Here is a 27,627-nt window from a genome sequence, read left to right on the forward strand (position 1 = left end):
AAGATACTCTCTATTCTATCCTTCGGTCCTGATCAATCATTACGTTCTTTTGTCAGTGTTTGCCTCTCAACCACCGGCACGTGAGCAATGTTCTCAATCTCTCCACCGCAGCCGAGTCATTTCTTTGCTTCCAATCAACCTCGCTATTTGCACCACAGTTACGCCCCGCAGACGCCACCGCCTTTAAGGACGTCGAGGCATGTGAATCTCATGCCCAAATCTAGTCGCAAAGCCGACGACACGTCTTTGCTGAGCTCATCGCCGCCTGGAAAACTTGGATACACCGATGACGAGAACAATCCGGATGTCCCAGGGCCGGGGCTTGCATTCGGTGTCCAGGAGACGCCTGTGGGAAAGACGATGAACGCACAAGGTCATGAGTCTTCGCTGATCACTCCGCCTGATTCGGGCTCCGCTGCTTCAAATTCAAAATCTCCGTCTACAAGCGACCCACGATCTACCACTGCGTCCTTCACATTCTCATTCGACTCACAACCTTCGACTCGGCTGGTTACCTCGGAATGGGAGACTCGGGCCCAAAGTGCGAGTCCGGCTGCGACATTGGCCAGACACGCCGCGCAGGGCAGGGAAAAGAAGAAAACACAATTCCTCGATCGGATACGGCGGAGGAGAGATGATTCAAGAAGCGAAATGTACGGAGACCAGGTATTACGAATGGACTTTGTGCGTGAGAGAAAGCAGTGGGAAGACGAAATGAGGCAACGGGCACTGGTGGAGGCAGGTATTGGGAGTGACGAGGGAGAAGATGCCGATATGCCAGAACAGGAACAGACCGAAATGTCCCCAACTGTGGAGCATGATGTGGATGAGCTGATGAGGCATCTCGAGGAAGCACCAGGTATAGTGCCAAGGGGTGACGATGATGAGTTCCTGGTCGATGACGATGACGAGTATGATCATCTGTTTAGGGAGATTATATTGCAGAGTCAGGGCCAGAGCGAAATCCAAGATCAGAATCAGAATCCGCAGGCAGCAGAGCAGACCAGAGCTGAGAACCAGCTACAGCAAGACGATGCCGCGCCGTTCAACTCGAGTATGGATCTCTCTTGAGCTCGCGCCTTCGAGAGGATATCTGTCTGTCCGAAAACGTTCAACAGCCGTACAGAATCGATGTGGTTGGGGAATTGGGCGTGTACTCACTGAAGCACTGGACTCGGCGTCCAAGCGAGTTAGTGGTTGTACGTTCATATTCCGAATATCATGGACAAGAGTACCAAAACAGCACATACAGCATATGTGTACAGAACCAAACTAAAGTGATAAATTAGTCCCACTTCAGGTCATTATATTTATCTTCTTGTTTCTACAGGACTGTATATTTGTACCTCGTCACTTTTCCAACCCTCTTCAGCACGGGTCTCGCTCAGATCTCGTGTTTCTCCTAGTATGGTGTGCTTCCTGGCGAAAGGTTTGGTATGAGGATTAACATGTAATTCACCCACATTGCCCGTATGATCTCGGCCTTGTCATTCACGTACATCGCTTCCTATACGGAGGCCAGCCTTGCCCGACAAAGTCGGGGCAACTATTCAAATGGTTCGCATCATTTTCTCGATTTTCTAAAACGCTTGAACTCGGTCACTGTGTAGGACAGCCCTCTTCCAACCCCTCGCCCGGCATGCCCATGCCCGGGAACGGATTTGCAATCAACTCCTCTGGCGGCGCGCCCTCACCCTGCATGGTCTGCATCTTCTCCCAGACAAATTCTCTACACTTAGGATCATCATCCGAGTATGAGGGCTGCTCGAACTGCGCCACGATCTCGTCGACAATGACGCGCTGTCTCGTGAACCGTGCGTGTTCTGCCGGTGGCAGTTTGGATTTATTCTCGTCCAGCCATTCTGGGTACTTTGTCGAGAGCTCCTTCATGGGCTCGTACAGCATGTCCTTGTTTGTTAGCTGTTCCATCATGCCGAGGAACATCTTGGACAGTTCGCCGTCGCCGCCGCTGCCGTCAGCAGACTCGGACTCTAGCGCCCGCAGCATCTCTGCGAGCAGATCTTCTTCCGATTTCGCTGTCGATTGGGCGGTGGCATTGCTTGCGGCGGCCGAAGACGATTCCATCCGCGCCATTGTCTTGCGGATCGTGTCTTCAAATGATGACGTGGAGGGTTTTTGTTTTGATGAGGACGCCGACGGAGATTTTTCTTGTTGCCTGGATTTCTCGGAACTCCACGATTTCGATGGTGACTGGGACGGGCTCTCGCGACGTTCTCGTTCTTGGTTCGCGACAGCGCCGACATGAGCACCCGCATCTTCCCCTAAAATCGCCTTGAGTAGATCCTCCGGCTTTACGCCTTCCGCTTCCATCTTCTGTGTGAATTCTTCTACTTCCCTGCCCATCTTCGTGACGTCTTCGGAAGTCGCCGCTGAGGCGGCTGGGTCCAGTGACATCTGAGACATTACTTTTGACATCTCGGCGGTCAGGCGCCGCATGATTTCTTCTTCGGTTTGGGATGAGCCTGGCCCTTGTGGGATAGGGATGTCGGGTGGTAGGGCCGGAGCGTCATCGCTCGTCGGTCTACCTGGGCCCGATGATGAAGGAGGAGGTTGTGTTTGAGATTTAGGTTGCGACGCTGTTGCAGCGGAGAATTGGTCGAGTACGTCTTTGAAAGTGCTTGTCAGCATGTGATTTTCGCTGGTAAAAACAATTAAATGACATCGATATAAGAGAATAGGTGTATACCATACCATCGAGGTCGTCGAAATCCGGGTCTGAGTCATCTTCAACGGCCACGTCAGGAGGCTTTTGACTTAAGGGAGCTGGTGTTGTCGAGCTTGTGTCAAGTTTCGATTCTGTAGACAGAGGAGGTTCAGCCATCTTCTTTGAGGTCTAGGTGTGATGGTGAGCCTGCTCGGTGGATTGATTGGCTACAAGTGATTCGACCACGTCTGATAATGGGTAAACACTGTAGAATGGACGCTGGACACTCTACAGTTAGGTAGATGTACAGAATGCCCGAGCAATAGCAACAAGAGGAATTCTCGGAAAATGACCAGCAGGATCTCGGGGGTTTTAATGTGTCTTGCTAGGAGCAAAGTTGTCAACCGCTTATTAGGTTTCACAGCCCCCGCAAACCGAGGCATAACGAAAATGTGGCAATGAACGTGTTTGGGCAAACACAAAAATATATTGCCTGATTCGACATGATAATACAGTATTTTGGGTGTTGCTCAATTTAGGCATCTAGCAAACTTTCTTCCAAAAAACTCCCTAATGTGAGCTTCACAGCCGGCCTCTCTCTCTCTCTTTTTTTTTACATCCAATGAGGCGGTCATTGTTTCAGCTGGCCGCATGCTCTCGTACAGGACTATCTGTATCTGGCAGACAATTCAGAAGCTATCTTTATCATCAAGCTCTCCGGCATATCTCTGACCAGAAAAAGGACCATGGTGACCCTTTGCGAATCCTCTTCTGTGGATCCGACTGGTTCAGTGCGGCTTCTTTGAGAGCACTCTACAAGTTCTCCCAGTGTCCTGATAGCAACATACTCTCTATCGATGTCGTGACGAGGAATGATAAACGGGTAGGACGAGGCTTCAAGATCATCAAGGCGCCGCCCATCAAAGGCGTGGCTCTCGACCTAGGTCTCCCAATTCATCAAATCGATACATTCACCGGATGGGATCCTCCACAGTATGCTGAGCAGACCAGCCCCAATATCAATTTGATCGTTGCTGTGTCGTTTGGTCTTTTCATACCACCACGGATTTTGACCCAGTCGAAATATAGTGGGTTGAACGTCCATCCGTCAATGCTTCCCGACCTACGAGGCGCTGGTCCTATTCAATGGACCATTCTTCAGGGGCGAACAACGACCGGAGTCACATTGCAGACCTTGCACCATCGCCGATTTGACGAGGGAACCATTCTTGACCAGACTCCGGCTCCAGGTCTGGCCATTCCAAATCCGGACGAGATTACGGGGAGCCAGCTGACGGCACTACTGGCACCTATTGGAGCGAAAATGCTAGTCGATGGCATTCGCAATCGCGTATACATTCCGCCACATGTCCCTATTCTCGCTCCGGGTACAGAATCGACAACACCTCTGGCACACGCCCCGAAGATCCCTGCCGCATTGCACGCCATCGACTTCGAGACACTACCAGGCATTGACATCTTGAGGAGAAGCCGTACGATAAGTCCCCTCCGCACTTGGGCCAAAAGGATTTTAGGAGATAACATCCAAATCAAACTTGACGGAGACATGCGGGCTTCAACGACAGAAGATATTCCCGGGTCTGTTACGGCGAAAGCGAGTCTTATTCCCCCTGGCATCCCATATGCTATCGTCCCGGCAAACAAGAAGATCTATCACAGTGATAAGCCTTTGATTGTCAATACTGTCCCAGGTCCGATGGGTGAAATTCGTCGCATTGTCATTCCTTCGATCACAGTCGCCTCAATGAAGCCCGGACCCGGGGCCGCAGCCGCAGCTCGTGCTGGCTTGTTCCTCCCTGATCCACTCTGCGTTGAATACTATAAGCTATACTACTTCAGAAGTGCTTTATCGGTGCCTGGAATGGCGACCTCTCCAGGCGCAGCAGAAAGGCAGCCCGACTCCACCTTGGCTCCACTCTCTAGCGGATGACAAGGCCAGAGTCTGATTCTGTCAGCGATTTTCATGAGGAGGCGAACGCAAAACCTACCCACGACAATTTGCTGGCCTGTCATGGACGTATTCTGTGCAATGGAGATGTAGATATTTGCACAGTCATCGAGCAAAGTCTGTCCGAACGTCAGTGTGTGGTTGAAACAAAATGATTGTTAAGACGAGACCTCTTGTTTCAAAGCGGACATGTTTTTGATGATTTTGATCCGTTCTTCACTGTACTTCATACCCTGTTGAAGAACGTCAGCAAATGTCCGACCGTCAATCCAATCTTTGGAAAGAAGTCATTCTTGAACTCACCCACTCGGTCAAAAGAAGGCCTGGGAGCACAGCGTTGATCCGGATCTTCGGGCCTTGCGTGGAGGCAAGGCATTTCATAAGATGGAGGCCTGCGGCCTTGGTGACCGAATAACCCATGCTACTTCCACCACAGCTAATTCCCTACGAGGAATGAGCAGAGATCCTGCGGGGAGGACGGTTCGCTTACCGCAGCCGAGGAGGAAATGAGAAAAACTCCGCCATCTGAATTAGCGTTGAAGATGGGAGCAGCCTCTTGCATCAATACCAGTTGGGACATAACATTGGTAGACCAACACTGGAAGCGTCAGTATGTACCTCCAGAAAAATATTGTGCTCATGCCTTGTTCCATTCGTCATGGCTGAGATCATTAATATTCCCAAAATTTGCGAATCTGGTCCAACCGGCATTGTTGACAATGATATCGAGACCTCCAAGTTGTTGGACAGCCTCTTTGACTAGGCGAATACTATCCTCTACCACTCCAATGTCCTACAAACAATATGTCAGCATATAGGATCCGATGTCGGTGCAATGGGATGTTCTTCCTGCTTGGACGGCCACAGCCTTGACACCGAGCCCCTTGCACTTTTCGGCGACTTGATCAGCGCTGTCTTTGCTGCTCACGTAGTTGACAACAATGTTAGATCCCTCGGCGGCAAATTTCTCGCAAAGCAGAGCACCAAGACCTCTAATGTCTTGGTTAGATGTATGTAGATTTTGTATGGCAATGAGAGCCGGCCACTCACCTGGATCCACCGGTAATCAAGACATTTCGACCCTTGAGAGTGTATGGCATCGTGAAAGCGTAGGGAGATTCGGGCTTCGAGATGCGACCGAGAAACGGGAGGCTGGTCTCTGGGGGAGGATGTAAGCTTTGATCGCAAGGAGTTTTTTATTGTTGCGAATAGTCTGTATATATAGATGAAGTGGAGCGCAACAGTGGGGGATGAAGTCGGTGCAACATCGACCGTCTACGTATTCGGTGCAAGTTGTTCCGTGGCCCAACGCCGTGACCGTCTTTTGCCGCGGCTGTCCATTTCTCATTCTCAACACGTTAGCCGAAAGACATCCAAGTTAGACTCCCTTCTGACACTGGTAGGAATTTTCCTCTATAAACCCTTGAGTGGGGAAAGAATACTCCAGACTTCCGGCGAGGCTCGGTACCAGCGTTACCAGCGTGTTCGAGTGCTCTCTAGGGTGTGGATATACTAAAGGACCGCGGGCAGGATGGCTCGAGAGTCAAAGGCCAGAGTAGATGGTGAATGCCGGGAGAAAGACAGATGATATTCATGGGTCGAGAGTCGAGAGTCGAATAATGAGGTCCAATGTTTCTTCCCAGCCTTGGTGCTATTGTTGTCGTCGTGACTGCATCACCTGCTCCCCCATAACAACGTGAGTCTCGACGTGTGTCACTTCTCTCTGTTCCTTGTCTTTTCCTCACGCCTCCTTTCTGTGTGAGCATGGCATTTTGAGTCTGCCCGCTGAGATCGCATCAACGTTCACAACACGGCCGCCCATAAACAGTCAAGGAGCAGAGGCTCGTTCTCCGCTTTTGCCCTCGACACCATTCGATATCTTTCAGTCGTGCTGGTTCACGACAAGGTGAGAACAAGCCTCGTCATCGTTGCCATGGTCCACTGATATCGATTTCGCAGCTAGAATCCCCTCCAAGGACGAGGTAAATGGCCGGACAAAGTACAGCTAGTCAGATCCATGTGATGGTCATTGTCAACCTCCAGCTTCGCCAGAACCCGATCCATCAACCACACTTCTGCAGCGTCCCCTGGGAAAATGCCACCGGAAGAAATCGAGAGCCATGGGAAGAGTAAGGTGTCCTCGGGTAATGCAGAGCCAGCAATTCGAGAACCGACTCTTTCTGGTCGACAGGTATATTGAACACATCGATTTTCATGGCTACCCCTTTTGCTCGGTCCACTCCGGGAAATCCGTACCCTCGCAGCACTTCTCCTTACCTTCCCAAGGCTGCCAGCACCTCGACTGCGGCGAAGAGTGTCATATCAGCTCCCGTCTTTACTAGTGCCACCAACATCAATGTGGCGCGTGTTGAAGGAGTCTATGTTGGAGATATATCTGATCTAGCCTTCTCTCAATCGACCTAGAATCCGTAGGTTAGCTGGGGCTCTAGATTGGTGGATGTGGAGGGAGGGAGCCGGCGCCACTGGCGGTGATGACAGACATAGGCTCCAAGTACTACAGCTCGTCACAGAGTCTCAATTGACAAAGGGATCCAACTTCGGCCTCGGATCTCAAAAGGCCACCGTGCCCTTAGCGGTCAAAATGCTACAGGTTTCAGTGTCAAAGGGATTTCCTCTTCATTGACATTTTTCTACAGTCGCTCAAGTCATAACTAGCTACTGATGATGGTACGACTTCACGAATTTGTTCCAGCGAGATCATAACCCTTACTAACAAGGAACCCGAAGACTTCCCGTTACCAAGCAGGAACTCTTATGATGCAATGGTTTCTCCAGCGTCTTGTGGGAATGTCAGGTGCTGCGGGATGGCCAACCCTGGACTTGGATGATGATGAAAGCGTTTATACCAATGCGGACAATTCCTTGAAAAGAGTCTGAGAAGTATTCTCTTCACGGACTGTAGAGCAGGTAATTATGCAAAACATTATCCTGTACAATGAATCAAATCAATCCTGATCGGGACACATGTCATGAATCTATGCTTCATCAATCCAGGACTTGTACAGTAATGACACAGCTTCATATCTTGACATTGAAGAGAAATAGGCCGCTGAAAGCGGCGGGACTGCCGGACAAAGAGTGAGAGTCTCTCGGGGAGGCTGGGAAAGTTGATTGCGGGAAGAGATGGATTTACCCATCTGCCGGATCAGAGAATGGAAAGAGACACATGCCAGGTCAGGGAATTCTTCGAGATTAGGTGATGCTATGGTTATTATTTACCTCCTACAGACGGCCGTTATGGGCAGCATGCCAGCGCCACAATGTTTTCCCTCAAAGTTCTAAGAAGTTGAATTACGGATCGGCTTTCGAACGTTCGTTTTGATTCATCACTGGTTTCTATAGCGCCTTGGGCCAATCGCAATATTGCAGGAAGCTATGTCCACATGCCCTTACTAGACCCCTTGGAAATCTGTCTATTTGTACCTACAGTACCATCCCAAACTCCCCTTTCTTTTTCCCATCTACTCACTCCAGATATAGTCCCTTTTCCCTTATCCACGCTTGTACGCCCTCTCCCACCAACTCCTTCACCACTTCCCAGTCCCCTTTTTTAACTGCCTCTCTGACCCTCGTCGAACTCACGCCCTCTGCCTCCCCCGTTTCATCGAGCACCAACTCGACTCTGTCTACCCACTCCCTCTTCAGCCCCTCACCTTCCATCTCCCCCTTCGCAATGCGCGCAAAGTACGCCTTCTGCGCTTCTACCGTTGAGAACTCCACCGCTGGATCCGGCCGGATAGTCGCCCGGAGACGGTGCCGGGCAAGGAAGGGAGCCAATGCGGATAAAGGGGGTGTGTAGTTCGGGTAGTATTTTGGCGTGAAGATCCGGATTAGTGTGTCAAAGCCGGTCAGGTGGATTTGTTCGATCACCTCCCTTCTACCGCTTTCGGAGGGAGTGTTGTAAATATTGCTCTCGTCGATAGAACGCGCTTTGTCGATGAAATACGGTTCTTTCGTAACGCCGATGTCGATTACTGGTGGTGCCGCCGCTGGAGGGTCGTTGCTGCTGAAATTGGAGCGTAACTGCTCAGCCATCAGCGTCATCATGACAAGTCTGTCCTCGAAGTCTGCGGGCTCGGGTGTTTTATCCGCATTTATTGTTGCGAGGAGGAATAAAACCCTCGGATTTTGACTCTGGACTTGTCGGGAGTTTCGACCTGAGCTTGATATCGCATTCTGGCTTGAGGATTCCAATGCCGTCTGAACGAGGCTGAGATGCGCTTTTGAAGGTGGATTGAAACTGGAATCTAGGACGTAAAGGGTACGGATTGCTGGCGTATGTTGGGTTGCCGTGGACGGAATGGTGTGGAGGATTCGGAATGTGGATGAGGGTGAGGAGGTGAAGTTCTTTAACATATGAGAGAACTGGGTTCGGAGGTGCTGGAGGGTTTGCATGTCGATGTTGAGGGGAGGGGGAAACATGATCGACTGAGCGGTGGTGGAGAGGAATTGGATGTCTCTTGATGATTTTCAGAGAATCAAGTCTCGCAACTTATAAATTTGTCCTTGGATGGTACAAATCCCTGATCTAGAACCTATACTCGTAGTGTTCGATAACATGAGTAGTGGGGAAAAAGGGACGTATGACACCATTTGGTAGACCTCTCAGCCTTGTCAGTTGACAAAGGCTGCATGAGATCAAAAGGCAAGCCAAGCTCCACGTGATCTAAAATCTTGGCACGCTACGCCTCCCACAACCAAAATTCTGCCGTTGCACCCGTCGCAACTTTTAACTCTCGACAATCACCATTGCCTACCGATTCGACACTCTTTCAAGTCGTCAAAATGTCGAACCCCGAACTCGCCAGCGCTTACGCCGCTCTCATCCTTGCCGACGATGGCATCGAAATCACTGTATGTGTCTTTTTCACCTGCGAAATCCTTTTTGCATTTCTGGTTTGCTCGACTGTGTTCGGGAATTTGGCGAAGGGTGTGAATGGCTGACTGTTGGGTCTCTAATTCTTCAGGCCGATAAATTGAACACCCTCATCAAGGCGGCTGGTGTCTCTGACGTCGAACCCATCTGGGCCACTCTTTTCGCAAAGGCCCTCGAAGGCAAGGATGTGAAGGACATGCTTGTCAACGTCGGTTCTGGCGGTGGTGCCGCAGCTGCTGCTCCTGCCGCTGGTGGTGCTGCTGCTGCCGGCGGCGCTGCTGCTGAGGCTGCCCCTGCAGAAGAGGAAAAGAAGGAAGAAGGTATGGTTGACGCGAAAAACGGCTCGGCGCAGGAAAAAATTGCTGACAATCTTTGCTCTAAACAGAGAAGGAAGAGTCCGACGAGGACATGGGTTTCGGTCTCTTCGACTAAATTTTCGGCTCTCTTCGAATTCTTCTCCTGTTGTGCTCCTTTCCGACATCACCGAGGAAGCAAAACTCACACCATCCAAAAAGACAATTCTAGGTTTTTGCAAGCCATGTGATACCGTCCTGCATTTGGCCTGGCACTACTCAAGACTGCGGGTGGATTATTTTCCTTTTCCCGTGAGAGGAGAAAAGTTGCATCTGACAATTTCAAGGCAAAATTGCGCAGCCTCTTGACATTGGTGGATCGAAAAAAGTACATGCAAGAAGAACGGTCCGGGACGAGCTAGGCATGCTAAGACTCATGCGGACTTAATTCGAGCCAGAAGTCTCTTTTGAGAATTGAATCCACAATGTCATTCGAATCGTGCTCTCTCTCCAACGAAGTACTCCAGGCCTCCCAATAGCTTCAATTCCCTTAGGGATGGATTGGCTCATCTTTCCCCCTCTGCCGTAGTCGTGAGGCTCTTCTGATTGGTCGACTGTCTTGATCTTGTTCTCCGCAGCACGTCAGCCTCGTCCTCATATTTCCGCTGATACCTCCACATTTCTCCAACACATTAAAGCTCCCGTAGTTACACTCCGATTCTCCTTTTGTCTCCCATTCCCACATCTCCATGGCACATAAGAGCTTGTCCATTCAACCTCTGAAGACGTAATTCTGTGAGCGTAAAGAACATCATTGATTTTCTTCAAAGCCCCCTTTTGTAAGCAGACACCAATACCTCACATTACCCCCTATTTACGAAGCTACACGACTAAGCTCGCAGTGTTCAAAATGAGCTTCTCATATGGCATCGACCATCTCGAACCAGCTTTCCCAGACCGATCTGTCCCTTACATAACCTATGGTTTGCACTTCGATGAAGCAGCCGCCTATCACATCACCAACACGCTCCACGCGAGCCGCGTATATATTATCGCCTCAAATTCGCTTTCCAAAAACACGTCAGCATTGAAACGCCTGCAGAATGCACTCGGTGACAAGGTCGTCGGTCTGCGTGTCGGAATAACACCGCACACGCACTGGAATCAGGTCCTCGAAATTGCACAGGATGCAGCCCCGAAGAATCCAGACTGCATTGTCACGCTGGGCGCTGGATCACTAACTGACGCGGCCAAAGTGATTGCGTGGATGCTCGCCAATGATATCACTTCGTCCGAAGGAATGGAAAAGTTGCTGGTGTCCGGTAAGGACTTCAAGGACCCAGTCATCCGCCAAGTAGCAATCCCAACAAGTCTGTCTGGCGGTGAATACCAATCCATCGCTGGGGTGACAAGGGATGATGGCAGCAATCAGAAATGCCTCTTTGAACCACCGACGCGGAATCCCAGCCTTGTGATTTTGGATCCAGAATTGACGGTGACTACACCGGAACGGATCTGGTTGAGCACGGGCGTCAGAGCGGTGGACCACTGCGTCGAGACTCTTTGCAGTCTGCTTTCGAATGAAAAGGGCGACGCCGAGGCCGAGAAGGGCTTATTAAGACTGGTACCTGCCTTAGTCCGCACACATAAGAACCCCAATGACCTGGACGCGAGGTTTGAAACCATGAGAGGCGTGATCGAGGCCATGAACGCAGTGGGCAGTGGTGTGCCTCTCGGAGCAAGTCATGCAATCGGTCACCAGCTGGGGCCGTTGGGTGTAGGTCACGGTGAAACTAGTTGCATCATGTTACCGGCTGTTTGCAAGTGGAATGAGAAGGTCGGTGCAAATGTCGAAAAGCAGGCAGATTGCAAGAAGGTATTACTTCGGTCTCCCATTGTGCGTCAACTGTTGGAAGCAAGATACGGCACTGAGCAATCCAACATTGACAAGCTTGACCTGGGGGATATTCTGGATGTGATCTTCCGAGAGATGGGCATGCCGCGGACTCTCAAGGACGTGGGAATCGGCCGAGACAAGATGGATGGGTTGGCAGAGAATAGTCTCAAGGATCACTGGATTAAGACGAATGCAAAGCCCATCACCGAGAAGGAGCAAGTGATGGAAATCCTTGAGATGGTGGTGGGATGAGACCTCAGGTAGGATCAATTCAGCAAAGTCCATGTTCTCTCACATCCTATGATGCCATTTGATTCAACTGAATGAGAGCCAAAGGGCCCTGTTTCTTATCTTCCATTCTTCGAGAGTCGACAACTCACAGACACCCACCCTGGTGAGTTTCAGATCAGATGTGCTTACCTTCTGGTCGACGCCGCGCAAGAGTTTCTCAAGCCTCCCAAGCCTGCTCAGGCGATTCTCACCAAAGTCTTTACTTGAAAGGTCATCGTCATTGCCCATTGGCATGTGCTTCATGGCTCAAACAAGTTCGGAAGATCATGGGATCACCGTCCTGGATCACTGTTTTGAATGTACGCCTTCTTTCCATCGCTCCATCCACTCGGTTTTGCGCCTTTCAATCGCTCTTCTAGCAATCAACTCTTCCTGGTTCACCACTCCTTTACAGCTATCAGCCCTTGTCCGTCAAATTTGAATCATCCGTGACCTGGGGATACGCGATACCTCTGATACGTCCCGCGATGGCCGAAATACTTGGTCCGCCGTCTGAACTAAGACTCTCCCTTTTACCAAACTATTTTTAGTACCAGATGTAAAGAACTTGTTTCCTCTATGCCAGCGCCTCCACAAGACGTTCTCACCGGTCCCATATCGATCAATAATCCGGGGCGAGGAAAGGACCATCATTTGACCACACTTCTCCTCTTAAATGCGAACGGCCGCTTAATGAAGGGGCTGTTGATGGTATGGGTGAAAGACTCCCACTCGTTGTGCAAAATTTTTCGACAAAATGAACTTATCCCTCGCCACATGAAGCATCTCACATTGTTATGTCATCGTTGCCAGTTGTGCAGGCGCCTAAGTCGATTCCATGCATATCATCGCGATCATGGGCATGTCTTGAACCGGCAAAGGATGCGTTTACTAAATGGTCAAGCCTCAAATGGCTGTGATCCGGGCATGAATTACGCGAGGCGTACATTACTCTTCCCTTGCGGCAACATCTTGAAGAATGGTATCCCACTACTTCTTTCCCACGGCTTCATTGGAACCATATCAACTTGGAGACACTGTTACTCAAACATTTCGCAGCCAAGACGAGCCTTGTCCATTTTACCCCTTAAATTGGGGCATGAAAAGCTCAATTTGAAACTCCATATGAGCGGATGTAAGAGAAAATATGATAGAGGTTTCTGGAGGATTTGACGCGCAAATGCATTGAAATCGAGGAAATTTAGGACAGTCATTACAGAGACCCCGTATGAGACGTCCCGCATTTGGTGTTTGACTCGGTAATAGCTGAAGTTGAATTGGCCAGCTAAGAAGTATTTACACTTACCGTATTGTTGAGACAAGCGAAGTGGTGGGCATCTGTTGAACGAGCGTAGAGCAACTCCACCGCATCTGTCAGACCATCTTATCTTCTCGAATTTTAGGCCAGTGGTTCTTGATATCAATATTCATCGTCACCATGTCAACGCTTCCTTTGAGATGCAGACCTGTGAGAAGGGAGAGAAAAAAAAAAGGGGGGTGGGAGGGGAGGGTGACTCATGATGACAAGTGAGCGGCCGTGCAAGGCGTCACAGCGCTAGTATCTATCCCAAATAACAAAGTATGGAGATAGAGGGATGGAGGGATTCTGAAGATAGCGGTCAGGATCTGAAGAACAATAGGCGGTCTTAAAGTGGCTCCGATGACTCCCATTCGTTGGGTGATGCATGAGGCTTTTGGACCACATTCTACAGGAGGTTGCTCCCACTAGCGAAAATACGAGATACGAGGCCAGGGGGCCTGGTTGGGCGCGAAGGTTTGAGTTGAGGTGTCAGTGCAGGGCAGGACCATGACTAGCAAAAGACATTGTGATGCATGCAGAGCAGTCAGCAAGGATTGAAGAAAGAAGAATTGGATAGGATAGAGATGTAATAAGACTCTAACCTCTGTCCGCGGGATGATTGTTCTTCCGAAGTCCGCGTTTGCTGGACCGACTTCATGATTTCATCGAGAAATCAATACAGGCCATGATTGATCACAGCAGCTGATCTCTCTTTCCAGCCCGGCGATAAAGAGTCAGCACTATGCGTGAGCACAGCGGAGCTCTCTTTATAAATCCAGAGGGTGCGTCAGGTGAAATATTCCTCCGATGCCACAGCCTCGTCTATCCCTATGGAGCCTCGCTTGCTCCCTCGGGTATGCCTTGCGAACTTCCAAACACCCCACTCAACCTTTTCACCCTTGTGGTTCTGTTGTCAAACTGGATCTCGCTTATCATCTATTTCCCACGAGACGCCCTATCCTTTCGCGGTTCAAATTGTTCGAAGAGGAAAATGGTCAAAGAGTCGCGCTCATGGCGCCCAATTCTAACTGGTCCGTCGGTTTATGACTCCTTCAAACTACGATCTCCTGATCCTCTTCCGTTCGGATAGCGGCCGGTTCATATCCATATCGCCCATTCTTCGGGCTCCTTGAGCCCGTTTCGCCTAGACGAGTGAGTTTAGGCTTTATTCGGACCCCATGGAAAGGCTGAACTTTTCCGGCGTCTGGTTTTACCTTCCCAGCGTTTGTGGATGCCTGGCTATGGTTTAATATGGGAGACATCTCTTGGTTTGCTGCCTGTTGCTGCCATCCATATTTCAGTCCACAGAGGATTTAATTATCGTCTCCTTCAGGCCCTCCCCCACAGGCTTCCTCCAGCTTGTCCCCCCGCTTTTTCCTTTTCACAATATTCTTTAGCTATCTTTCTTTGATTCAATTCCAACATGTCTACTGCCCAAAACACGACCTATCTCCCCCTTCGTCTCTGTGACGACGTCTCACCACAATGTCCAGTCGAACACTCCATCTACGGCTACTACCCCTCGATCGGAGCAAACTGTTTCTTCGTGGCATTTTTTGCCATGTGCGGCGCCCTCCAGCTCTACGCCGGCATTCGTTATAAAACTTGGACCTACCTGATCGCCATGTTCCTGGCCTGCGTGGATCAAAGTCTCGGCTATATAGGCCGGGTCATATTGCACCAAAATCCTTTCAACCGCGTGGGATTCCAGATCCAAATTTGCTGCTTGATTTTGGGGCCCGCTTTCAATTCGGCCGCAATATACCTGGTACTCAAACACATTACGCTATGCTTCGGGCCAGAGTACTCTCGTATCAGGCCTAACTGGTACACCTGGATCTTCATCAGTGGCGACTTGGTGTCGCTAGTAATTCAAGCCTTTGGAGGCGCCCTTGCCGCGACAGCAAATGATAACCTGGACCGCCAAAAACTCGGCGACGATCTCATGATGGCAGGGATTGCCTTTCAAGTGGTGACATTGCTTTTTTTTGCCGGCGCAGCCTCATGGTATGTCATTCGGCGCCGACGGGCTCATCAACCATATACCACCGAGGCGACACACTTCCTCCGTAGCCGCAAATTCAGGCTGTTCGTCATTGGGTTCACCCTTGCGTTCGCAGCCATTTTCATTCGATGCGTCTACCGCATCGTTGAGATGGCAGGTGGATGGAGAAATCCTGTCATGCAGAACGAAGGTGCATTTATCGCTCTTGATGGATGGTATGTTTATCAGTGTTGTGGTTCCATCCCCTGTTCAACATACATCTGCATACTAATACTGTACAGCATGGTTTCGTTCGCCACCCTGGTCCAAACACTCTTGCACCCAGGCTTCTGCTTCCCACGGCTTTCGAGCGCTTATGTACCACCAGAACCCCTTCCACATCTGCCCAGCGTATTCTCAACGCCACCGGAGGCCATCGAGATGGAAAAGGAAAAGAACGCAACGGCGAACGCCTAGGAGTCTATCGTCATCACCACAGATCTCAGACGAGAGCGATGACTTCAAGGCATACTCCTACTCTCTAGATGTTTGCCTGATGATAAACATCAGCTGTGAGCGATGAGTTCTTGAGGGTTCAGCTCGACAGTCAACCGAGATGAAAGCGATGAATTCTAGAGTTTCATCACCTTGATGGACATCGTATTGAGAGCGAGGTCCTTCTGGCCCGCATCGATGTGCATTATTAAGGGGGGACGCCTGCCTTTGACGAACATAGAAGACACTATATCTGAACTTTTGTAATCTAACTTACTCACGGCGTCTTTTCTCGCCAGTAAAAGGAGGGATATAGCATATTCTTCTTGAGGAACTCATCTCGCCCGTTGCTATTCTGATCAATATAGGAATACGGAAGGCACTATATTCACTGCTACCAGAAAGTTAGCTTACATGGTACCGTGTTGTTCATCATGCCATCCACCTCCACCATCGCCAAAAGTCCTGGCCGAAATTTTTTCCAATCCGAAAAAGAGCACGAGGAGCACATCATATGCCTGACTTGAGAATAACTCAAACCAACCATGTTGACTCATGTGGTGAGCACCATGGTATCGAAAGTATGCCACGCGATGGGAAATCAAACTGATTTTCCATTGCATCTTCATTTTTGGACACTCTTCGCTATGCTAATCTATGCTGTTCGATGCGTCCCTTATGCATCAAGATGTATCGTGATGTACCGTCCCATACAAACATGTAATGGGAAAGCCATCTAAACCCATGCCAATCCATCATTGCCCATCCGACCGCGTCACCGCTAATTCTTTTCTTCAGGTTTCTTTCTCGACGCATCAATCTGCATCTGTTCCAACTCTCCTGCCCAGCCTGACATCTTGCCTATCCCAAATTTTTCCTTCCACTCACCAGCACCACTACCAACCTTTTTGGCTTCTTCAGTTGCTTTGGTCGCAGTGGGACGAAGGCGTTGCGTGCCACGGGCGGCGATGAGGGTTTCGGAGTGCATAATGTTTTGGTAAGCGCGACGAAAGGCAGCACGACGATGCTCAGGAGTCGGGAAGTCGGTGTAGACGAGTTGCGCGAGTTCTTCGGCGAGATGGTCATATGCGTCTTTGGGAGCAAGTGAGGCCGTATCGATGCCAGTGTCGAAGCGTGCTGGTCCTCCGGTGGTAGTAGTATTGGTATTGGCTGCTGTTGCTCGAAGGCCCTTTACTTTGCCGATGTTTGCTCGAGCGAAGTCGCGGAGACCATTAGTGTCAGTTGCCTTGTCGACGTAGACCGCACCTTTCGTTATGGTTGCTTTGTCGTTGCCAGATGACTCAACTTCAATGATGTCTGTGTCTGTGGTGGAAGAATGTGTTGCATTCGTATTGGTATGGGTCGTTGTCACATCAACCTCAGTATCCTTGGATTCAATATCCTTCTTTGCGGTTTTCCCCTCAGTGGAATTGGCTTGAAAATCAGCAGGATTGCCCTCGATAGGGAGAGAAGCCTTGATGTAAATGTTTGGTCTGTTGGGTATCTTGGATTTTCTGGCTTCAATCAATTCGACTATGTCTCTCCGATCTGGGAACTTGCCGCTCTGGTAGAGGGCGTAGGCTTGAAACAGACCGAGAGTGAGGAAAGGAACGGCACGTGGGAAGTGTTCTGAGTCAATGACGAGAAGGGGGACCTGTGCGTTGACTTGTCCTGCTCGTTCAAGGATAAATGTGACAAACTTATCCAGTATTTGACGTGTGGTCATGTGTAGCGGTGCCACAATTTCGAGACCCTGCTCTCTAAGTGCTGATTGGGATCCAGTGACGACGAAACCAGGAGGGAATCTGCCGGCATTGATGCCGTCAACGAGCTGTTTTGAGACAAAAAAATCAACGTGCCAAAAAATGGCGCATGCGCCGGCGTCGTTGCCTCGGATGCGGTGATAGGCGAGCTGGAAGCAATTGACAAGGTCGTCGAGTCCTTGGTTCTTGTCGTTTTGGCAAAGGTCATAGAGGGCAAAACCCCAACTGTAGAGCTGAGAGAAAAATGTCAGTGTCGGATCCAAATCGTGGCAGCCAGAGCGTACATAGTTGATCCAGTGATTCGAGTCGAAGCCCTGAGGAAGATTTGTGTCGAAAAGGTCAGAAATAGAGATCTTTGAAGTCTCGCCCGGAGGGGAAGCGGGTGGACGGCTTGAATGCAGTGGTCCAGAGTGCGATCGGGTAGGTGCAAGAGTCGACGCCGATGCTGCAGGAGTTTGATTGAAGAATTCTATGGTGGCTTTCGCATCCCGCACAGCCTTCTTGTGATTGTTGCGACCCATCGCGATGGTCTGGGAGGGCAATACTATTGATGAATCGCGATGAGTGAGTGTGGTGGTGTGGTGGTGAGGAACGGGAAAGACATGCTGCGAGCATGGTGCTTTTATCCATTTTGGGAGGGTGAGGCAGGAAATGAGTAAACACACTGCGTCTTGAACTGAGAAGCCAGTGGGATGAGGCCGAAAATCTGTGAACACACAAGGCTGTTGAGACAAGGCTGTCAGCAATTGCCCTGGGATGTGATCACGTGCATCTCAGCCTTGGTTGGATACTGAGCAGTCATTGGCCACTTCTTTCAGAGAACAATCAAGTTAGTCTTCAGGAGCATACCATTTGTGGATAACCCTTTGTTAAGGTCTGGGCACAAGATAAACACAATTCTCCTCAATCATTGTCTGCAAGGGTTTGGTACACTACCTTGATCAAAGACACAAAGAAATCACCTTTTGATTCAATCATTGTACGGCCATGCCAAGAGCTGTGATCCCCATTCCAAGTCGGGGTTCAAAAGACTTGTATCATTTTCATTCTCGATAATTCCAGGCAGAGTGGTATCGTTGAGTACGTAATCTTTCATTCATGGTTCCGGTTCGATTCGGTCGTTTGCCGTCATCGTGATCATCAAACCGAAGTCTATCCATTGTAAACGACCCGTTAAAACGCCTGAACTCGTCCTTTCCAAATACAAGATGGATATCGTTAGAGCAAATCAAAATAACCTCGGACCCGCCGCATCATATACTCAACTCATATACATTTGGTGTCCTGGATTGGAAAAATCGACACCAGTGCCACTAGCATACCCATCGCTGATACCCTCTTCATCATAGTAGTCTCCACCACTGGAACCGTCAAAACTGGCTCTGCTCATGCCACCAACATCACTATAGTCACCTTGGTCATCGACTTGGGAAATTTGGGACCAGTCAATATTTTGAAGGGCAGGGTACTGTTGGAGAAGAGCTGCAGGCAAAGCAAATCCACCAGCACCAGAACTTGGATCCATCCCTATCATCATTGGTTGGGGAACTGGTTGCAGCCCCCCTTGGGCAAACTGTGATTGCTGATGTTGGTGATGTTGATGTTGATTATGTTGTTGCTGTTCCATCATTGCCCTGTTTTGTCGTTCCGCTTTTTCCTCTTCCAGAAGCGGTTTGATGCATATCCTGCCAGCTTCGGATCGGAAATGTCTACCCAGAGCATCTGCTCTGGCAAACCTTCTCCCGCAACCCCATTGTTGACCAGGGGCCGAATTCAGCTCACCTCTGCAAACAAATTTCTTTTCGCCGCTGTGAAGGCCTTCGTGACGTTTGCGATCGTGCTGTCTTGCGAAGGCTTTCCCGCACACCGTACACACGAAAGGCCTCTCATCGGTATGTGTTCGTAAATGAGATCGTAAGTTGTAGGCGCGAGTAAAGCGTTTTGGGCAGAGAGTACATTGGAAGGTAGCGGGATGTTTTTGGATTCGGGTACTTGATCCAGAAGGAGAGGCGTTAGGTCGGGTGGGATCCGCCAAATCCAGGATGTAGTCCCTAGTTTGACCCATGGACGACGTGGACGCTCGGCGATTCTTATCCACCCGACCAGAAACAACCACAGGTCCTGGAGACGATTCACGAGAAACAGAGCGACTGTCTCTATCCGGAGATCTAGAATGTACCGAAAGGCTGGAACGGTTGACGTTGGTTGACGTGAGGCCCGGGGAGCCAGATCGAGACAACGGACGTGTGAAAGTAACATCAGATTTGCTGCGATTGCGGCCCCCTATTTGCGAAGTTAGCGTTTTGCGCTCCGGATTCACCTATAGAGACATACTGCTTGAAGATGGAGGACTGAGAGCTCCTTCTGTTCCTTCCCCTTGGGGTCCGAAACTCTGTTGCCTCGAAACTGGCGCGGGTTCGATATTGATAGTGGGGGGCTCGAATTGATCCGCCTGGCCTATTTCGGACACCACCGAAGTATTTCGCATGTGATTGCTGGGAACAACGGGCGGATAATTAGGTGGCTGACTGGCATACACATCTGGGACCGGAATTCCCATGGGTTGACTCAAAGTCAAATCTTGTTGATTCAGTCCAAGGCCTGATTGGTTTCCTTCCATGTGTGGCATCAGCCGGGGAGAACGATAAGAGGCCTGTTCTCCCAGGCTAAAGCTCTCCATGCCGAAAGCATTGCTAGTGTCTGGTTGGGCAGGAAGAAAGGGGGAATGATTGAGATCACCCGGTTCATGTAGTTCTGCATGCGCCAGGAAAGGAGAGTGGGCAGCCGATGAAATCTCCGAGTGATCTGATGGTGCTCTCCGATGCTGCTGGAAATTGATTCCGGAATAGTTTTCTCCGTAAGCGCTCGAAGGATCCAGAGAGGCATGTCTGGAATGTTGAGGAGTGTAGAACTGGCCGTTGGTAGAGGCAGGCGATCCCGGCTGAGAGGAGTGGTTCTCTGGCGGGTACAGATTGGGAGATGGGTGGTCTTGTGGAGAAGATACTTTGCTTAACTCGGCCGGATTGATGTTGTTTTGCGGGTTCATGTCATATGTGTTGTTTAAGGAGTATGTCTGAGTGAACTCATTGGGCATGTTCTCTCCCTGATACATGAAATTGTTGTCTGAGAAGGATGGGTCTAGATTCGGGCCTCCGAACTGACTTTCTGAGAAGACAGATTGCGTGTACTGGCTATTCGGATAGAAATTGCCGTCGGCGGGATTGGGCTGGAGACCGCCTGATTGTTGCTGGGGATCGAGAAACGGATTGTTGAAGGCTGATGATGTATTGAATTTGCCCGTGGTCAAAGCTTGCCGGACCGAAGGATCTACGCCAGGGACGGTCGTGGGAATATGGTTTGGGGATGGTTGAGGGCTTATGTGCTGCGCATTGCCTCTCGAAGGAGATCTGCCCCGAGTACTGTCCATCTCTTTTAACACAATCGTTCAGCTATGGTCCCAAGAGGAATGTGGACGAGAGGGGTTATGACGGAGAATCGGGTCCCTGGGAGGACCAGGCTCCTGCGGGAGGCTCACGGCTGGTCGGAAAGCAAACACGAGGCTCCAAATTGAGACAATTGGTAGGAGAGAGGTGCGATGGGAGTGTACCTTGCCCTGTCAGCCTGTGGCGCAGTAAATTAGTAGATGTTGTGTAGGTGTGGGATCACATCAGGCGAGGATCATACTCAGCCGCACAGTGAGGCTATGCTAGAGCGGGATTGTTACAAGAAGGTCGCACAGAGCCGCCAATGATGTAGTTGAATGTTGTCAAGGCCCCCTTTAGACGGGCGCGACGCCTGTACAAATGACGAGCGACTTTTGTAAAGGAGCGCGAGGATGAAGTGAGAAGTGGTGTGTTTGTGACACTGAGAAGTACTGATTCGGAGGAGCAAGCTGGAGGGGGGCCACCGATGGAGCGGGCGAAGAAGAGACAGATAAGGCGGAAAAGCGGCAAAGTAATCCAAGTCACGAGCACGGATGAATATAATATAGACAGTAGAAGTCAACTGAAGGAGAAATGTTTGGAGAATGACGATAGATATTACCAGATGGAGAGAGCGAGAATGGGAAAGGGAAATGAAGTGTGAGTCTGGGGGTGTGTGAGATGGATGGCGCATTTGAAACGGAAACCAAGCGGTCACAGAGTCAAGACCGCAGCTTTAACCTTCTTGGAGTTCTTCGTCTTTGGGATCTTTGGGGTCTTGACGGGGACTACCCCCAACTTAGCAGCCCAAGTCACCAAAGTACCGCATTACTGCCAGTGTCAGTTCACTGACGTTTCTACTTCTGCAGGCAACCATTTACCCATTTAGAATCTCTCACATTATCCATCCTTCTATTCTCATAACTGCTCGCCAACGAGAATGCGATTCTCCATCTTTTCCGACTTGACCCCCTTGCTCCAAAGAAAAACAATGGGCTGCGTGACCGAAGTTTGCCAAATTCCTTCATCCATCCCAAATCCACCCGAATCGGTCGCCTTCAAGAATTTCCCGTCTTTGCCTTCTTATCCCATGGTTTTGTCACCAAGAACATGGGGACATCAATGATGTATGGAAGAATTCGCCGAGAGTGTGGCTGTGCTGTGTGCCTGGGGCCACGAAGTACCACAACCCATCGCTAAGACGAAGCGACTCGATATCAATAACCGAGTGTAATTCCTCCACGCTCCACTCACTCACAAAGAAATGGAACATGAAAACTAGATATTTCGTTAAGGATCTTTCTCATTACTTCTTGCCTGGCCTTCCCCTAGTCTTTGCTGTGCTTTTCTTTTTCTTTTTCTTTCTATGTTACAACGAGAACAAGAGTCAAAAAAAAAAAAAAAAACACGTGATAAAAGGATGCAATTTCGTCCCTCTGATCCGTCTCCTGCCCTTCTCACATTCACTTGTGTCTTGGGGACTTTTTTTTCTTTTTTTAGGGTTCCCTGCAGGAAAGCATGATTTTGAATGCCTGTGTGTCCTCGATGAACACCTTGCTCGTTATTTGCAAATGCTTCCATAGATAACACCCCGCTGACCAGATAAATGAGATAAAATGGACGCAAAATTTTGTCAGTCGCAAAAGGGATCGTGATTCGTCAACGTTGTTCGACTTCTTTCGTTCCACCAGCCTTATCTCCGGGATGGAGGTGGATGACTCCTGTAAGCAGGTTTGTCGTCGTGAACACGAAATGAAATAATAAAGATCAAACGTCGCCTTTCTTTATCAGGATTCGGGCATGCAGAGATTGAAGTAGTTTTCCATCCACCGTAGGACTTAAAGCTCATCCAAACTCCCACCGCCTGAATATTCCATCAAAACAACGGAAAACCAAGCGGTAGTAGTGATAATCAGCAAACAATCTTAGCCTGTCCAACGCGTCAGTATTCTCTTATCCAATCAATTCGTTGGTGCGGTACCTACCGCAACATAATGCCTTCATCATCTTGTGAAAGAAGCCATGTTGTTGTTCCTGTTGTTGAGTGGGACGTCCCTGATTGTTTTGCATGGCTCCAATAGCGGGGCTCACTCTGGGTTGCTGGCCGACCAGATTGGCATTGCTGTTCTGGAATTGGGCTTGAGTTGACGCCGGAGGAGTATTGAGATCCATCTGCCCGGCTAATCCACTACTTCTCTTCGGTAGGTTGCCCCCAGCGGCGCCGCTTGTGCGATCTCGAGCGCTCTTCCCCATGGCCGCCACTCCTGGCTTCGCTGGGGACGGCGGTGGGGGCTGCGCGGCGTTTAAACGATCCGCTGATATTGCTCCTCGATCGCGCGATGGCCGTTGTCCTTCTTGAGCCCGAACCCCAGATGCTCCATGTAGAGCCCGCGCTGACGCCTCAGGGGGGGGATGGACGTTGTGTAGATGATGGGCAGAAGGATGAGACTTGGCGGCCTCCCAACCACGGCCTCCATTCAATTTCATCCAGTCGTATTCACCATCTTCCACCTCACCGGCATTCTTCAACGCCTGGGTAAACAGATCCCGCAGAAAGTCATAATCGGGAGTATCCTCAAAGCCGAGGTTTCGGACATAGCTCAGATACTTGTTAAACTCCTCTAGAATGCAAAATTAGTGTATCAGGCCACGCGTGAATGGGTGCCAACATACCAGGAAAGCCTTCACACAAATCTTTGATGGCCGTGGTTTGTTTCTTTTCTCCGATCTTCTCATACTTTTGCTTGTTGGTGGCGGCCTTTAACCCTTGCCATGGAAGTCCACCCCTCAGGAAGTACATGAAAACATGCCCAAGAGCCTCCAGGTCATCTCGTCGTGACTGTTCTCGTCCCAAATGTGTATTGATACTCATATATCGGGCCGTTCCCGATAAGGATTTGCGTTCACGGTAAGGGATATGTTGCTTCGTCTTTGGGTCTCGGTATTGTTTGGCCATGCCAAAATCGACGACGTGGATGACATTCGCTGCTTTGGTGTTGGGCCTGCCAATGAGGAAGTTGTCGGGTTTAATGTCGCGGTAGATCAAGTTCTTCTCGTGTATTGTTTGCACTCGCGAAAGCTGCGGGCTATTTAGCAGCTTAAACTGAAGGCGTGAGTGGAGATTAATACCATTTGCTTGGCCACCATGACCACGGTCTTGATGGAGAACCGTCTATTGCAATGATCGAAAAGATCTTCCAGGCTAGGGCCGAGCAGATCGATCACGAGAATATTGTGCAGGCCTTCTTGGCCAAAGTAATAGACATTAGGGATTCCGGCTGTCACAAAGTTAGTTCAATGGCGAGCCTTGATCAATTGAGGCGAGCAACATACGGCAGCCGACTAGAATCTTGTATGTTCTGTACTCATCCCGAAGCTGAGGTGCATCACTCTTTCTCGGTTCCTATCTTCCAATGAGTGTATGCAGAACAGAAAGCTTGGACGATGAGTCTCACAAATTTAATGGCAACTTGCTGGTTATTGAGGAGGTTTGTCCCCTCGAAAATCACACCAAAGGAGCCCTCTCCTATTTTCTTGCCCACTCGGTAGTGCACTCCAACCACATTTGAAGATGACGATGCCATGGTTTCGAAGGTCAAATAGATCGGGTAGATAAACTTAGAGGCAGAGCGAGAGATGATATGGTGGATTGGTGGTGTCGAAGAAGAAAGAGATGTCGCGGGGAGGAGTGGTCCGGGTTCGGTGTGAGGCGGTTTACCTCCTCACCTCGCAGGTCCGCAGCCACGACGACTGTGAAGGTCAGCAATTGTAGAAAGTAGCACACGGCAGACACAGGTACAGGCAGGCAATCACATACATTAAGGGCGTTGAATCAAGACGAAGAACATGTGCAGGTCAACGAAGTTGTAGTCGAGGAAAGGAACTGGCCTTTTGCCTGAGGCGAGCTCCTGCCAAGCCCCAAGGCTCCCACCGTAGGTGCTGGGGAGTGCCAAGGGATTGCCGGTTAGGTGCTGCGTTAGCGGTAGAGAATGCCTATCTACGCGCGGCACGTGTAATCACGTGGTGTAATCACGTGCACTATCTGGCACCCAACTTGCAGTGCCAAGCGTTGGGTCGTCGTCGTAAAGCTTAAACGCGTTTTATTGGTAAATAAACATCATCACTCCCATATCTTCAACCTCACCATCTCTTCTACCTTCCAACGCTGAACTCTGCCATGGTCAACGTACAAAATCTTCTCGGCCCGAAGCCGGATCTTAATCGTCTCAGTCAATCCTATCAGAATGTTGCTGAGGAAGTCGGAAAATTTTCCAATCTACCTCCATTCGATGCTGATAATGCGATTCTAAATGCTCTACGACAGCTAGGTGACAAGTTCGATACACTCGACCGCGAGACTGGCAAGAGGTTCGATCGTCTTGACAAGAAGGTTGGCAATCTTGACAAGAGAGTTGACGATATTGACAAGAGAGTTGGCGATATTGACAAGAAAGTTGGCGATATTGACAAGAAGGTTGACGATATTCGGTCTTCTGTCAAAGCAACGTAAGTCTCTCCCTTAGTTCGTTATAATAAAGACTAATTCTGTAGTGATCACAATGGTGCCTCTCGAGCTCAGAACGCCTTCCTGACGAAGTGCTCTGATCCTCTTTCAGAATTCGTCAACCCTTCAACTAATGAAGCTATCCAAGGATTTCCTGCTACGTCAGAAGAGATTCCCAAAATGTCTGCAGCTGTACTGAATTCTGTCTTAAGAGACCTGGGCTTGGCTCTTACTGGAGATCGGTCACAGAAAGAGATACGATTGAGGCAGTACATAGGCCTTACACCAGAGCCAGCATGAGAGCGTCAAGAGCATGAACATGAGACGGCTGCTTATGAGGGGGAAAAAGAGAAACAATTGAGGCAGCATATCGGCCTTAGACTGAGGCTGCAAATTGCATAAGAGCGTCAGGAGCATGAATACGGACAACAGCTTTGGGGGGGGAGCGAGGCTCGAACAATTCAGAGAGAAACGGTTGAGGCAGCATATCGGCCCTTAGACTGAGGTTGCAAATTGCATGAGAGCGTCGGGAGCATGATATGCACAACAGCTTAGGAGGGGAAACATAAAGCGAGACTCGAACGATTCAGGGAGAAACGATTGAGACACCATAAAGCCACAAATTGCATGAGAGCACCAAGAGCATGAATAGGGCTATGAACAACAATCCTTCAATTACGAATCCAGTGTAACTAGTAGAATCCAAAGTTCACATTATTAAGGAATGGGATGAACATCAACGCGGGGGATGGGAAGGCCAGCCAGCAAGGGACTCGCTTAAATGGTTTCGACGGGTAGAACCACAAACAATCTGTAGCGAACCAGCCAAGGAGCGAATTGGTTCGGTTCTCCCAATCGAGGGGCCACCAGCGTCTTGGAAGCTGACATCGATAATCAACCCAAACCGGCTATTGAGACTGGAAGAACCACGCTGCAGAAGCTGAAAGATCGTCCGGTAACCTTTGGCCATCGTGCAGAGATCTCGAATCCTCGATTCAACGAACCGGCCCTTTTCTCTTTCACGAGGCTACATACGCATTGCAAAGATGACAAGGTACAAGTATCGCGCCATCAAAAAGATCTGGGTTCGTATTGTTGGTGTCTCTCACCCTAACGTCGTCATCTTAGAAGGAGAAAAAAAATCTGCCCTTTGGCATCGGCTGAAATAGAAACGAAATAAAGGGTTATTTGTACAAGAATTGAAAATGTCTCTCCTCCTGTGACAACCAGTCATCCCTCATGGACCCCTTTCCCTCAAGACATTCATGGCCTCCAACCTGATGGAGTAGCGTACTTGGACATGGTCATGAAGCCCGAGCTAGGGAACTTATGCATCATTGTATGCGTGCCGTTGCCAAATCCGTGCCACGATGTGGCCGTGGTTGTGGATTCATCAGCGACCGCCACTGGAACTGTAGGTTTGACGGGCTTGAATTCGCTCGGTGTGGCAGTAACTGTAACGGTGCTCTGTACCATCTCCGTGACAGTGACGTAGGACACACCACATGCGCCTCCTCCTTTACCAGATCCATTCCCGTCCACTGCAGTATCGTCCCCTTTTCCAGTCTCTACTGGCGTAACAGTCATGGTCTCGGTGTTGGTGGATTGCATGATCAGAGTGGTGGTCGGCTCTGTACTCTCTGCTGCAACATTCTTGATATCCCCAGGAGTATCGGGTTTAGATGATGGTCGAGTCATGGTGGCATAAATTGTGCTAGTCACGGTATATGACTTAGTCATGCGGATTGTCGTGGTGACAACTGATGCTGATTCTCCAACGCCCATGGTCAAGGTCATGGTCGATTCCTCAACAGTGGTACTAACGGCAAGTTCTTCAGTCGATGTGACGGAGGTGTTTGATATAGCCCAATCTGACCATTTTGCGGCACTGGTAGTGGTTGAACTTGTCACTGCATCAACAAGGGAACTGCTGCTTTCGGTGGTGGCAGAAGATGTCCAATCGGCCCATGTTTTAGCGCTTGTGATAGTGGTGGCAGACGTAGTTGTGGCAGCGTCAACTTCGGAGCTGCTAGTGGTGGTGGTGGTGGTGGTGGTAGAGGTGCTTATGCTGCTAGTGGATACATCCTTCACAGGTATACTTGAGGTGGTGGTGGTAGAGGTGCTCATGCTGCTGGTGGATACATCCTTCACAGGTATACTTGAGGTGG

General features: G+C 49.8%; 13 protein-coding genes across 13 annotated transcripts; 6 read left to right on the forward strand and 7 right to left on the reverse strand.

Annotated features, from left to right (window-relative positions):
• Positions 1 to 210: 210 nt before the first annotated feature.
• On the forward strand, positions 211 to 1,071 carry Z518_05928 (uncharacterized protein; the record flags this gene model as incomplete). Its single annotated transcript, XM_013416738.1, has 1 exon — positions 211 to 1,071. One exon carries the CDS (start codon positions 211 to 213, stop codon positions 1,069 to 1,071), a length of 861 nt encoding a protein of 286 aa, XP_013272192.1.
• Positions 1,072 to 1,599: 528 nt separating this feature from the next.
• On the reverse strand, positions 1,600 to 2,842 carry Z518_05929 (uncharacterized protein; the record flags this gene model as incomplete). The annotated part of the gene is made up of 2 exons (XM_013416739.1): positions 1,600 to 2,627; positions 2,713 to 2,842. 2 exons carry the CDS (start codon positions 2,840 to 2,842, stop codon positions 1,600 to 1,602), a joined length of 1,158 nt encoding a protein of 385 aa, XP_013272193.1.
• A 445-nt stretch (positions 2,843 to 3,287) lies between these two features.
• Positions 3,288 to 4,616, forward strand: Z518_05930 (uncharacterized protein; the record flags this gene model as incomplete). Its single annotated transcript, XM_013416740.1, has 1 exon — positions 3,288 to 4,616. The coding sequence occupies one exon, from the start codon at positions 3,288 to 3,290 to the stop codon at positions 4,614 to 4,616; it is 1,329 nt and encodes a 442-aa protein (XP_013272194.1).
• Positions 4,617 to 4,792: 176 nt separating this feature from the next.
• Positions 4,793 to 5,734, reverse strand: Z518_05931 (uncharacterized protein; the record flags this gene model as incomplete). The annotated part of the gene is made up of 6 exons (XM_013416741.1): positions 4,793 to 4,867; positions 4,938 to 5,078; positions 5,125 to 5,232; positions 5,353 to 5,427; positions 5,494 to 5,626; positions 5,685 to 5,734. 6 exons carry the CDS (start codon positions 5,732 to 5,734, stop codon positions 4,793 to 4,795), a joined length of 582 nt encoding a protein of 193 aa, XP_013272195.1.
• Positions 5,735 to 8,120: 2,386 nt separating this feature from the next.
• Z518_05932 (uncharacterized protein) lies at positions 8,121 to 9,077 on the reverse strand (the record flags this gene model as incomplete). The annotated part of the gene is made up of 1 exon (XM_013416742.1): positions 8,121 to 9,077. The coding sequence occupies one exon, from the start codon at positions 9,075 to 9,077 to the stop codon at positions 8,121 to 8,123; it is 957 nt and encodes a 318-aa protein (XP_013272196.1).
• A 363-nt stretch (positions 9,078 to 9,440) lies between these two features.
• Z518_05933 (60S acidic ribosomal protein P1) lies at positions 9,441 to 9,963 on the forward strand (the record flags this gene model as incomplete). The annotated part of the gene is made up of 3 exons (XM_013416743.1): positions 9,441 to 9,509; positions 9,623 to 9,851; positions 9,917 to 9,963. 3 exons carry the CDS (start codon positions 9,441 to 9,443, stop codon positions 9,961 to 9,963), a joined length of 345 nt encoding a protein of 114 aa, XP_013272197.1.
• A 771-nt stretch (positions 9,964 to 10,734) lies between these two features.
• Positions 10,735 to 11,973, forward strand: Z518_05934 (uncharacterized protein; the record flags this gene model as incomplete). The annotated part of the gene is made up of 1 exon (XM_013416744.1): positions 10,735 to 11,973. The coding sequence occupies one exon, from the start codon at positions 10,735 to 10,737 to the stop codon at positions 11,971 to 11,973; it is 1,239 nt and encodes a 412-aa protein (XP_013272198.1).
• A 2,741-nt stretch (positions 11,974 to 14,714) lies between these two features.
• Z518_05935 (uncharacterized protein) lies at positions 14,715 to 15,752 on the forward strand (the record flags this gene model as incomplete). Its single annotated transcript, XM_013416745.1, has 2 exons — positions 14,715 to 15,511; positions 15,578 to 15,752. 2 exons carry the CDS (start codon positions 14,715 to 14,717, stop codon positions 15,750 to 15,752), a joined length of 972 nt encoding a protein of 323 aa, XP_013272199.1.
• A 799-nt stretch (positions 15,753 to 16,551) lies between these two features.
• Z518_05936 (uncharacterized protein) lies at positions 16,552 to 18,054 on the reverse strand (the record flags this gene model as incomplete). Its single annotated transcript, XM_013416746.1, has 2 exons — positions 16,552 to 17,766; positions 17,818 to 18,054. 2 exons carry the CDS (start codon positions 18,052 to 18,054, stop codon positions 16,552 to 16,554), a joined length of 1,452 nt encoding a protein of 483 aa, XP_013272200.1.
• A 740-nt stretch (positions 18,055 to 18,794) lies between these two features.
• On the reverse strand, positions 18,795 to 20,960 carry Z518_05937 (uncharacterized protein; the record flags this gene model as incomplete). Its single annotated transcript, XM_013416747.1, has 2 exons — positions 18,795 to 19,816; positions 19,868 to 20,960. The coding sequence occupies 2 exons, from the start codon at positions 20,958 to 20,960 to the stop codon at positions 18,795 to 18,797; spliced, it is 2,115 nt and encodes a 704-aa protein (XP_013272201.1).
• A 1,948-nt stretch (positions 20,961 to 22,908) lies between these two features.
• On the reverse strand, positions 22,909 to 24,539 carry Z518_05938 (uncharacterized protein; the record flags this gene model as incomplete). Its single annotated transcript, XM_013416748.1, has 5 exons — positions 22,909 to 23,576; positions 23,629 to 24,034; positions 24,085 to 24,233; positions 24,289 to 24,358; positions 24,411 to 24,539. The coding sequence occupies 5 exons, from the start codon at positions 24,537 to 24,539 to the stop codon at positions 22,909 to 22,911; spliced, it is 1,422 nt and encodes a 473-aa protein (XP_013272202.1).
• Positions 24,540 to 25,132: 593 nt separating this feature from the next.
• Z518_05939 (uncharacterized protein) lies at positions 25,133 to 25,759 on the forward strand (the record flags this gene model as incomplete). The annotated part of the gene is made up of 2 exons (XM_013416749.1): positions 25,133 to 25,461; positions 25,507 to 25,759. The coding sequence occupies 2 exons, from the start codon at positions 25,133 to 25,135 to the stop codon at positions 25,757 to 25,759; spliced, it is 582 nt and encodes a 193-aa protein (XP_013272203.1).
• A 963-nt stretch (positions 25,760 to 26,722) lies between these two features.
• On the reverse strand, positions 26,723 to 27,586 carry Z518_05940 (uncharacterized protein; the record flags this gene model as incomplete). The annotated part of the gene is made up of 1 exon (XM_013416750.1): positions 26,723 to 27,586. One exon carries the CDS (start codon positions 27,584 to 27,586, stop codon positions 26,723 to 26,725), a length of 864 nt encoding a protein of 287 aa, XP_013272204.1.
• Between the last annotated feature and the right edge of the window lie 41 nt (positions 27,587 to 27,627).

The sequence above is a fragment of the Rhinocladiella mackenziei genome (assembly GCF_000835555.1).
Source record: "Rhinocladiella mackenziei CBS 650.93 unplaced genomic scaffold supercont1.4, whole genome shotgun sequence".
Classification (NCBI taxonomy): Eukaryota; Fungi; Ascomycota; class Eurotiomycetes; order Chaetothyriales; family Herpotrichiellaceae; genus Rhinocladiella; species Rhinocladiella mackenziei.